Source organism: Pagrus pagrus (assembly GCF_965226575.1).
Source record: "Pagrus pagrus genome assembly, chromosome: 20".
Classification (NCBI taxonomy): Eukaryota; Metazoa; Chordata; class Actinopteri; order Spariformes; family Sparidae; genus Pagrus; species Pagrus pagrus.
Window position 1 is genome coordinate 13,503,414 of NC_140207.1, and position 11,314 is coordinate 13,514,727.

Here is an 11,314-nt window from a genome sequence, read left to right on the forward strand (position 1 = left end):
AATTTTCATTTCTCCAGGACTGTGATTTTTGATCGAATATCTGCAAAGTGTGCTTATTGCTAATTTTAGCATGCCAGCAGACTGAAAATTCAGCTCAACATCAGCATCTTGTGACTGCGAACATGTTAGCATGCTGGCATTAGCATTTAGCACAGAGCACTGCTGTGCTCACAGTACAGCCCTGCAGAACTGCTAGCGTGGCTGTACACATTTCACCTTGCAGCAGCATCAGGTCAAATTTCCATTTGTCCAGTACTGTTAGCATGCCGGGGGGGTCGTGTGCCCCAGGTTGGGAACCACCACTGTCTAGGATGAAACAATGCAACGGCGTATTGAAGAACTCATATGATTGCAAACATGATTTTTAATATATCTTCACATGACAATTTATTTTACAGTGCTTCAACATGGTAGAGGAAAGAGGATGTAGTGTGATAAGGTAAAAGGGGTTTGAAACTCTAACTTGGTGGGTCCACCATGTTTAATAACACCATTTTGGGCAAATTAAATTAACTTTTCTGGACATTATCTCTATTTCCCATCAGTTCCAAGAAGAAAAATTAAGCACTGGCTGGTATCATAAAGCACAATCAGCAGTGGGCTCACAATGATTTTAATAAGCATTAAAAGTGCTGCTTTGTGTCTGTTTTTGCTTGTGTGCACAGTCTGCTCTGTCTCACCGGGCCCACTTCCAAAATGAGCCGTCTTTTATCTTACATCAATGGGAAAAAAGCGTATAAGCCTGGATAATGTCTGCATTGTGGGATTTCCACAAACTACCTGAGCAAAACAAAAACAATTTTAAAGTGGCCCATCATGGTTGAGTCCTTGAGGGGAGAATCCGCACCGACACTGAAGATAACAGCTGATTGTTTCAAGATATGGACGTCTGAAAAGCTTAAAGGTGCACTGTGTAGTTTTCATACTACTTTTCATACTGTTTTACTTTGTTTATATTTGGCGTACCCTGCCACCTTTCTAGCTTATTTTCCTCTGAGAACAGCTTGTTTATCAAGTTCTGGAAAAAAATTATATTTCTGAGTTTGTATTATTACCTCATTAATATTATATATATAAAAATTCTGAATTTGAATTTCCCCAAAACCACATACTGCCCCTTTAATGTGTTTGACAAATGCTTTTAATTCATATCAGGGTGAGTTTTGTTGGTGAAAATCGCAAGGTTTCTCTTTTTCCCCTGCTGTACACTTTGCATTTTGCTGGCCAGACATTCTCTACATCAGCACTAATTCCTTTAAAACAGCATTACGTACGGGAACACAGAGGAGCCTTGCTGTATGGGTGCAGACTTTATCAGCCAATGAAATGTTTTCTCTCCTTCCCCACAGATCTGGGACTGTGAGTATAACTAACTCAATCACAGAGATTTGATTAAGGTACTGATACTGAGGATCACTTGGGATGAATGTGAATCACTCAGCCTGGAGCCTATTTTCAGGCAGCCACTGACTCCCCCACTGACAGTAGGCGCATTCGCCACCATCCGCTTGTCTCTGACGGCAGGGAATCGCTATGAGTCACATAATGAGAGGAATACTTCATTAATCCCATTTGGTGCTGCTGAGCCCAATGAGCATGTGCTGCTGGCCTACTGTAGCTTCTTCAGAGCATCATATTACAACCCCCGATCCTGATAATAAGAAACGCTTGTTGATCCAGCGCTCGGATCTCATCGGCCAATAACAATGAAGTAAGCCATAATGGTCAGATTCAAAACAGAAAATGATATACTACCCCGGGCAGGAGTTTAGATGGATAAACAGTGTGAGATTAACAGGCTGGCTCTGCAGTGGAGTTCAAATCAGCGACCCTGCAGATCAAGTTATCAGGATGTGGCGGGGTCAGACGGCCAGATGTTCCGTGGATCCTCTAGGATCAGCTGATTTCCCAAGCCCAGCCCTCTGTAGCTTTCATATGTGAGGCATTTACTCTGCACCATAAGGCCTCGCTTAGCGGAGATGATGCTCACAAATCACAGCGGGACTTAGATGTTTTATAACCACAATACGCCTTGCAGAGCACTCGTGTTTGCGGACCCTCCCTGATCACACAGGTCTGTAGACAAACTGTGAACACAGCACTGATTAGTGAGATCAAAGCACCAAGCTCACACTTTCAAGCCTGAGAGGGTGTCCTCAAACACGGCTAAATTCATAGCTGGTGGGTATATTTGTGTATTTTCAGCACTGCGGAAATGTCTTTTTTTTGTGTAGGAAGTTAAATAGAAATTGGAAACAGCATCCAGTGGGTTTTCATTAGTGTTCCCTGCAGGTGCACCTGTTTCGTGGGCTTATCTTTCACTGAAAGTTGCACTTTCTCAAAGAACACTGGCATCATTTTTCATCGGAAATCTTTGTAGTTATTTAAGAGACACGCTCTTAAAGGGGCACTGTGTTCAATTCAATCTCAGAACTTTAATATTTAGAGTATTAATGAGGTAATAACACAAACTCAGATGTATTTATTGTTTCCATAACTGACCAAACAAGCTGTTCTCAGAGGAAAATAAGGCGTTTGAAGCTAGAAAAGTGGCAGGGTCCGCCAAATACAAAGAAAGTAGAGCCGTGTTTTTGTGTCGTCCTTTGAAGTCAGTTTGTTTAATCAGTTTATTTGGTATTAGGCGTTAAAAGATCTCCCTCTTCTCATTAAAATGTCTTCCCCAAAAACGACACAGTGCACCTTTAAAGAGGCATCTCAACGAAGTCAAGGTTCAAATGTGAAAACGACAGAGAAGCAGGTGATAGTCAGGCTATAATTGGCTCCAAACGCACTGATTTGCTGTGATTTCCAAAACTCCTTCTAGGTGCCAGCTCTCTCTCTCGCTCGCTCTCTCCTCCCACTGTCATATGAGGAGCAACCGGTAGTTGCCAAACGAGACGGAACATTATCTTAAACTGTTATCCATCAAGTTAACATCAGCAGGGTGATAATAAGTCATACTTTCATCGGCCGGGGGGGTACATGATGATGCGCTTGACCACGGTGCGCAGTGCGCAATCTCAACCTGAACTCGGATCATATCAGATGGAAGATTCACGCGCTGATGTATCTCCATCAGCCTCCCTCAGTTTAAGTCTGAGCATCCTCTCTCTCTCACACACACACACACACACACACACACACACACACACACACAGAGAGAGGCTACATAACACACCATCAGCCACAGCAGTTAAAGCGACACACACGTTAAACAAGCACCGGAGGAAACAGTCTTTTGTCAACCTTACCGCCATCTCCATAGGTCTCGATCCCGTACCCATCCTGCAGCCCGTTGCTCCAGGTGCCGTCGTATCTCGCAGGTGTGTTGTGGCTCTGCCGGACACCGTAGCGACCCTTAAAACCGTGACTCCACTCTCCGCGGTACATCCACTTCCCTTTATTCTCCACGCCGAGCCCATGCCTCTTCCCCTGGGACCAGTAGCCCTTGTAGGTATTCCCGCTGGGCCAGGTGTACACCCCCACTATCTCAAAGCCGTGCGACCAGGACCCGGCGTACTCGCCCTGGCCCTTGGGTCCGGTGCAGATGCCGTGTCCGTGGGCTTTGCCATCCTCCCACCCCCCGCAGTAAGTGCCACCGTCGTCGAAGTCAAACCTTCCGCCCGTCATTCAGATATAGGCTGGAAATAAAAAAAAGCAGATCGTGCTGCAGACTTCAGGCGTCTCCAGGACCGAGGCTGAGGGGATCCAGGACCGGTGGTGGTGGTGGAGGTGGTGGTGGTGAGATGACAGTATGAGCCGACAAGATGATGACTAAAAAAAAAGAGAGGAGGGTGAGGACAGAGGGCAGACACTGACATGCAACACAAAAGGCATGCGTAACGGTAAGTGTGAAGGTATGAATGGTGGGCGTCGTTTACCGGAGGCGCACGCCGGGTTCTCCGCTGTGTGCTGCTGCTCGTCTCCCCCCTCTCACCCACTGATCACAGAGGGAGAGAGAGAGGCGTCGAGTCCCCGCTAAGGAAAGACACTGGGCCAATCGCAACGTCACGCCACAGGGACCTCCCACTCTCCTCTCTCTCTCTCTCTCTGTCTCTCCCCACCGTGTGTGAGGAGGCGCGTCACCCCCCCACCCCTCCACCCAATAAATAATAAGGCTCTTCTACATCTCTGCTACACATCTGAAAGACTGCTCTCACTTTACAGGTGTGAAGATTACATAACAACGTCAGAAGTGTGGGATTCTTCTGTGAATTCATGCTGACTTATTATATTTAGTCTATCTTATCAGTCATAGTTACATAATCACATTCATATGGCCCATTTGTTTGTGAGCTGATAATGTATACTAGGAAACTATACATAGCTTTAGAGATCATGCTATAATATGAATATATGAATGCCACGTATGTTTGTGTCGTATGAATGCATGCTCTCGGCCTTTATATTTGATTTTATCAGACATTATACTATATTTATTATTGATGAGACACTATACAATACTAAGGACTGCAGGACTATACTGTTTATTGTGTCATACTACACTATATCACCTGTATTTGTATCTTATATCTCATTAAAGGGGCATCATGTAGTTGTGGAGGAAAAAGTCAAGCTCAGAATTGTAATCTTTCCAATATCAATGAGGTAATAATACCTCTATTTTTTCCCCCATAACTGAATAAACAAGCTGTTCTCAGAGGGAAATAAGGTCCCCAGAACACTGTTTGAAGCTAGAAAGGTGGCAGGGTCGGCCACATGTAAACAAAGTAAAACAGTATGAAACTGTGTTGTCCTTTAAGGTCAGTTTCAGTCATGAAAACAAAGAGAGTTTGTTCATTTAGTTTGTTTAGGCATAGAAGGGAATGCACCTCTAATATTTTGTAATATATTATGCAGTATTTTATTGTTTTTTACTGTTTTATTACATTAGATGCTATACTGTATTTCTCTCATAATTATGTTAATACATACACTGTTTACATACATGTCACTTGATTTTTTTTAACCTTTGAAATTTTCTGTTTGCTCCTGTTTAGTGTATATTTTTGACTTTTATATATTTATATTTAATGCTTCTTAGTTATCTTTTTAATTTTCTCTATTTGACTTTACTTATTTCTCCCTTTGCTCTGCTGCATCGGGGATCAATAAAGACTTATATTATCTAATATTTCCTAATGACTAATTTTCCTCATATTATCTTGTTATTACCACTATATATGAGATATAAAACATAGATTTTGTTTGCACTGAGTTGGAACAGAAAGTGGGCTATGCAACTTCAAAATAGAGGTATGAGAAAAATCTTAAACATTCACAACACATTTAGGTCACTCCCTTTCTAAAAAAAAAAAACCCAACAAAAAATCACAAAAAGTGAATTATTCCAATTGATTCAATTCGTAAGAATAAGCATCACCTTACGTGACACTCGTGGCCTTTATTGACCTGCTACCTTTTGTATCAGGGCTGACCAGAGCACAGTGTGTATGGGCGAACAGCAGCTCGCACACTGAAGGGATAGATAACAGCGACCTCTGCTGGACAAACGCACTTATTACACAGCTGGAGAAATGTTGAGCTGTTGAGCTAACATTACAGCATACATTAACTTTGGCTAACTCTTTCTCTTTTACAATGCTAATCTTTATAGGTCTACTTACTGAGGTGTACTTACACACACCAAGCGTGTGGGGCTTGGTAATGATGTATGTAGACATTTGAAAAGAAAAAAACATAGTTAATAATTTTTAAACACGGGTTAATACATGCTACATGCTAGCACTACTACTACCGGAACTATCAGGAACAGGTGTGATGGAAAAGAGAAGAAGAAGAAGAAGAAGAAGAAGAAGGAAGAGGAAAAAGAAGAAGAAGGAGGAGGAGGAGGAAGAAATGGTGGAGACTTAAGTTAATTTAAATAATTTAGTTTAATTTAATTTAATTTAGAAAAACTCTATCAAAATGAATGCAGGTGGATGTTCCCCTCCGAGCCACTAGGGGGCGCACTGTGTCGCCTGTGATCTGACGCTGACCTCACTCGTCCCCTAAAATACTAACAGATAAAATGGCGTCCGAAAACAGCTCCGAGTCCCAAGAAGAGAGAGCAGCTCTTCTAGAGACTGGCTCTGAACAAGATGAACAGCAGCAGTGTGACACAGTGGCCAAACAAAGCGGGTCCAAACTAACGCTGTATCACTGGACGCAGTCTTTTAACTCTCAGAAGGTGAGTGTCTTTACGTTTCAGCACCACAGTGCGGGGGACAGCTCCCTGTTACATGTCCACACGGGGAGAAACATGAGAAATGATCATGATTTATCTGTCATATCCATTCAAAGTCTTACCACACAACATTTAAAAGGACGTTGACGTTTGTCATGTAAGGCTGCACGATATAGTGCGTTGAAAAAACATCATATTGTGATTTTCCTTTGTCGCAGTTTGTGGGATTAATCAATTTTGCATCACAATTTTAATAAGCTGACTATATAACATATGCCAATTGGTTTTGTATTTGAGTTGTGATATGTGAGAAACACTCACTGAGAGGAATATATATATTTTAGTTGGGATTCCTTGCACACTAAATGTGTCTTTGGGCTTGAGGGAGCAGTTCACCCAAAAATGCAAATTGTTATCTATCAATTTCCATGCTCCACATGCTCTGTTAGCTCGACCGTGCACCAAGGGTGTAAATAACATTTTCAAATCAATTTCAGATCTCTAGGCTTCTGGAGACTTGGATTAAACTGGAGCCATTTATGTTTTTTTCCCCCTGTATTTTTTTACATTTAAAAACAAGTCTCCTGTAAGGCTGTTTTTGCCTTAAAGCTCCAGAAATATTTTGTGGAGTATAAAATTGCACCCGACTTTCCATCAGCATGAGTGGATAATGACTGAATTTTTTGGATGAACTGTTCCTTTAAGAATCACTGAGATATCTAAGCTCCTACAAACAGTCACAGTTGTTGTTTTGCAGGTGCGTCTGGCCATAGCAGAGAAAGGTTTGCGCTGTGAGGAGTATGATGTGAGCCTACCGCTCAGCGAACACAACGAGCCCTGGTTCATGCGTCTGAACCCCACCGGTGAGGTGCCGGTCCTGGTCCACGATGACAACGTCATCTGTGACCCAACACAGATCATGGACTACCTGGAGCAGAATTTCAACAATGGTGAGACTGAATAAAATCTCTTCAGCAGCCTCAAACTCTCACTAAGTGTTTTGATCCACTGTAGCAGGGCTGGATAGGTCTCGTACCTATTCTATTCATTCTGAGTTTCTTACTTTGCTTTCTTCTTTCAGCATGTTTTTGTTGATTATTTGGTTTTTAATTAAATGTATTTTTCTTTTGTTTGCATTTGTTGCTTTTTCGATCATTCGTTCAATCATTTTCTTTTAAATTTTCCATTTTCTCTCGGTTTGCACTCACCCATGGTAGCTTTGTTCTAAGGGTCTCATCCAGTCGCCTTAGAAGAAGAGACAATCTGGTAAGCATGGAACTATTTAAGCTAATGAAAAATGACGTGTCACGCTGTTAAATTAAAACACTTTTTTGCTCTTATATTGTCTTGATTCCCTTCTGTTTTCTTTGGAGACACAAAAGTTGACACCTCACATCACTGCTCCTTCCTCGTTTGTCTCCAGAGGGCACTCCCAAGCTGATCCCTGAAGAGGGCAGTGCATACTATCTTAGAGTGCAGCACTACAGAGAGCTGCTGGACTCACTACAGATGGATGCCTACACCCACGGCTGCATCCTCCACCCTGAGATCACAGTGGACTCCCATATACCTGCATATGCAGCCACGTGTATACGAAGTAAGACATGCGTAGTGATCCATCCATGTTCCAAGAAAGTATCATGAAGACAGTAAAGATTATTTCTAAATTTTCTCATCATTCGAGCTCCTTTCACTCTGCCTAATGAGGTCGTTCATAAGAGAGATGTTAATGGAGACATACACGATTTGACCGTAACATAGTTTTGTAATGATAATCGCTGTGTAATTATTTGTCCCTAACATGATGCTGTGTTTTTGTGTGACAGCACAGATCGGAAACACACAGACTGAGCTGAAGAAACTGGCAGAACAGAACCCAGAGCTTAAAGATGCTTATGTGGCAAAACAGAGGCGCTTGAAAGTAAGTAAATAATGTCAGTATGCCGAATGTGATTTACACTGAAGACTGAGGGTTGTACCCTCCAAAGGCCATGCCACACTAAAAAAAAGCCAAAACACAGCAACTAACACATAGCCTTCTTCTTAACTGAGTAAAAACTGGATTTCAGTGCTGCTTAAGTAGCCACTAAAAACTAACTTCAGTTTCAACAAAGCTGCTTTAAATACTCTCCTCCTGCTTCCCACTTCTCTTCCCCATAGTTCCCATTTTGAGCCACATTTGTAGTACATTTTTGAACCTTTCAGTTTACTTCCGCTTACTATTTTGCCCTTACAGTTTGAGTTTAGCCCGTGACTAATCATGGATGACGTATGCGCCTGCTACATGCATGAACATGACCAGGTAGCAGGCTAAAACAAAAATATTACTGGAAAGACACAACTAACTAATCACATTTCAGTGTAGGTGATCTAATTCAAACTTCTGCAGTATTTTGATAGTATTAACTATATGTTTATAAATCATTTCATTTTCAACAAACTCCTCCACGTGATACTATAGGGAGCTCGTGTAGTACCAGTGGTACTTGTAGCACAGTAGGGGAATAGTGGAACTAGACGGTTATAGCGAGTGAGCAACTCCAAAATCTAGCTATCTCACTCATGCATTAATATATGAAAATGTTCCTGCAGTCCAAGTTGTTTGACCATGACAACATGAAGTACCTGAAGAAGCTTCTGGATGAACTGGAGAGTGTGATGGATCAGGTGGAGACAGAGCTACAGAGGAGGGTGGAAGAAACACCAGGTACACGACCACAATAGCGTGTTGCTAAGCAACCATTTTACTGTGAATTAAAGACACAATAAAAACATTTTTATGAGTCTAATGCTGGATGTCATGTAATCTTTTCTTCATGTCCTCTTCCACGCGCAGAAGAAGGCAGTCCGTCCTGGCTGTGCGGCGACTTCTTCAGCATGGCCGACGTCTCTCTGGCCGTCACCTTACACCGCCTCAAGTTCCTTGGCCTCTCGCGCCGCTACTGGGGCAACGGTAACCGCGTGAACCTGGAAACGTACTACGAGCGTGTGGTGGAGCGCCCGGCCTTCAGGAGAGTGCTGGGCCATGTCAACAACATCCTGATCTCCGCCGTCCTTCCTGTGGCGTTTCGCGTGGCCAGGAAGAACGCGCCGGTTATCCTCGGCACCACCCTGCTGATAGGCGTCCTAGGAGGAGCTACGTACCTCGCTTTCCTCTACATGAAGAAGAGGCTGACTCTCATCAGCTGAGGGAGACAACACACGTTTGAATTGCTTTGGGACTGAATTGGGGTCTGGGAGGTAGATAAACACAGAAAAATATGAGAAATGTTGCCTATTTAAATAATTTAAATTAAGATTCAAGTACTAGAATAATTCAATCATTCAGCAGGCGTCAGTAATACTGTATGTAATTAAAACAAACTTTATTTGTCTTGTGTTTTTGGCACAAAATGCACTTTCCATCATCCCCTATGCTGCATTACACGCCAAAGGATTGACTTACAGGACCATACTGCTGTATTTACATGTTTTGCCGTTCATTATAAATCACATATATCACATGTTGTGTGTTTTGCAGCTCTACAAATTAAGTCAGCTTCCAAACAGCATTGTATTTACAAGCTATCGGCAGTTATGAATAAATTACATGTCAAAAGATGAAAAAGTGAAGACTATCCTTGCACTTTGTATTTACAATCCACATAACAGCTCATGAATGTACCATTCCTCCATCAAAAGTCTGAACTTTTGACTGTGTTGCAGGCGATTGTAGCATAACTTTGATCTACATATGCAAACATGTTCACACTGTATTGAAAGTGATGGAAAGCAATGGCTGCTTGGACAAACGAAGCTGTCAGTGCCGCGCTGTGGATACGCTGTTATCTCAAGAAAACGATTAACGAGATAATGAATCTGTTATCGCAGGTTAACTAAAGGTCGTTTTCTCCATTTATTATCAAGTGTATCAGGGATCAGTAGTGCCGTGACAGCGTGCATAGATTGCATCTTGACAACTGAGGCAGCTGATTTAAGATGAAAAAGTCAGATCAAGAAGAACTTGTTTTTGATCAATGCATCAGTCTGTTCTTCAACCTTATTTATGTATATAAATAATTAATTATACCATTTGAACACCCACCAATCGCTACGTCAACGAGAATTATTTTGGTTGTAGCCTACTGGGCAGTAACACATATTCAAGTTGATGTACATTGAGCCTATCCTTTACAATAATTATCCATAATGTAAATACCCTCATGTCAAATAGGGAGAAACATTCTTACAAGCAATGGCAAATATTCAGAAAAAATACATCTATCCGCTTTAAAAACTCACAAAACAATCCCTGCGGTAGTGTGTGTATGTCACGGTTCACTCCTCTGAATTTAATGATTTAATGATGTAATTTTCTCGTGATACAGTATAAAAATTAACTCTTGATTTTGAGATAATGGCATTAATAAACAAAAACAAAGTTGGAATCGTGTCTCTTCTTGGCTTCCGTAGAGTACCAATATAGCTATTTTATGGAAAATGGGCTAAAATGTGCAAAAACACTATGGTCAGACATCTTTATATGTACTTAAATCATCGTTAAGAGCCCGATATGTTGTGCTTTGTCATTTACAATTTTGTTATCGTCCATATCTGCATGTTAAAAACTTTACAAAACATTATAAAAGCCTGCAATCTGCTTTATGTGACCAAGTCTGCCAGTGTTTAACAAACTGACCTGCCCAGCAGTTAACATAGTGATGATGGATGTGTAGGAACTTTGTTATCACACCTGCACTTGTGTCTTACTGTGCGACTGATGGATCATTGTTTTGAAATATTCTCTATGTAATGATAGTTGAATGAAAGCTCTTGAAATCGCATTAACATCTTCAGGCCTTCACATGCAACATCTGTCTGAAATTAAAGCGCTCCCAAACAATCTGCAGTGTTTCCTGTCAATCAGATCTAATTGAGGACGGCATTAAAACATTCAAATCTCAGCATCATTTGAAAGATCGTATGTCATAAAGGTTTCAAACACTTTGTCAGAGGGGAAACATCTGAAGACTGCTAATCACATTTCTCAGGGTTCTGGATGGAAGTCAACATCTACAGTCATTTGTTTGCTCAGTCAGGACCTCCAGGCCAACACTGACATTTAACATGCTCGGCTTTAATTTAAAC

General features: G+C 41.7%; 2 protein-coding genes across 2 annotated transcripts in view; one reads left to right on the top strand and one right to left on the bottom strand.

Moving 5' to 3' along the window:
- The window catches only part of LOC311249659 (junctophilin-1-like), a 37,396-nt gene extending 33,401 nt beyond the window's left edge, over positions 1–3,995 (bottom strand). Inside the window, exons 1-2 of the mRNA XM_084340879.1 lie at positions 3,882–3,995; positions 3,252–3,774 (exon numbers count right to left, since the gene is read on the bottom strand). Coding sequence (XP_084197005.1) covers positions 3,252–3,630 — 379 coding nt within the window. The 5' untranslated portion in view covers positions 3,631–3,774; positions 3,882–3,995. The remainder of the gene's footprint in view (positions 1–3,251; positions 3,775–3,881) is intronic.
- Positions 3,996–5,938: 1,943 nt separating this feature from the next.
- gdap1 (ganglioside induced differentiation associated protein 1) lies at positions 5,939–11,063 on the top strand. The gene is made up of 6 exons (XM_084340805.1): positions 5,939–6,190; positions 6,945–7,137; positions 7,611–7,784; positions 8,014–8,108; positions 8,780–8,894; positions 9,024–11,063. The coding sequence occupies exons 1-6, from the start codon at positions 6,032–6,034 to the stop codon at positions 9,374–9,376; spliced, it is 1,089 nt and encodes a 362-aa protein (XP_084196931.1). The 5' UTR covers positions 5,939–6,031; the 3' UTR covers positions 9,377–11,063.
- The last annotated feature ends 251 nt before the right edge of the window (positions 11,064–11,314 follow it).

What these genes read in the sequence shown, in the direction of transcription:
- gdap1 (XM_084340805.1), top strand. Translation starts at nt 6,032, where the DNA reads ATGGCGTCCGAAAACAGCTCCGAGTCCCAAGAAGAGAGAGCAGCTCTT. An exon ending in AGTCTTTTAACTCTCAGAAG is followed by an intron (nt 6,191 to 6,944) that starts GTGAGTGTCTTT and finishes GTTGTTTTGCAG; the next exon opens with GTGCGTCTGGCCATAGCAGA. An exon ending in TGCAGCCACGTGTATACGAA is followed by an intron (nt 7,785 to 8,013) that starts GTAAGACATGCG and finishes TTTGTGTGACAG; the next exon opens with CACAGATCGGAAACACACAG.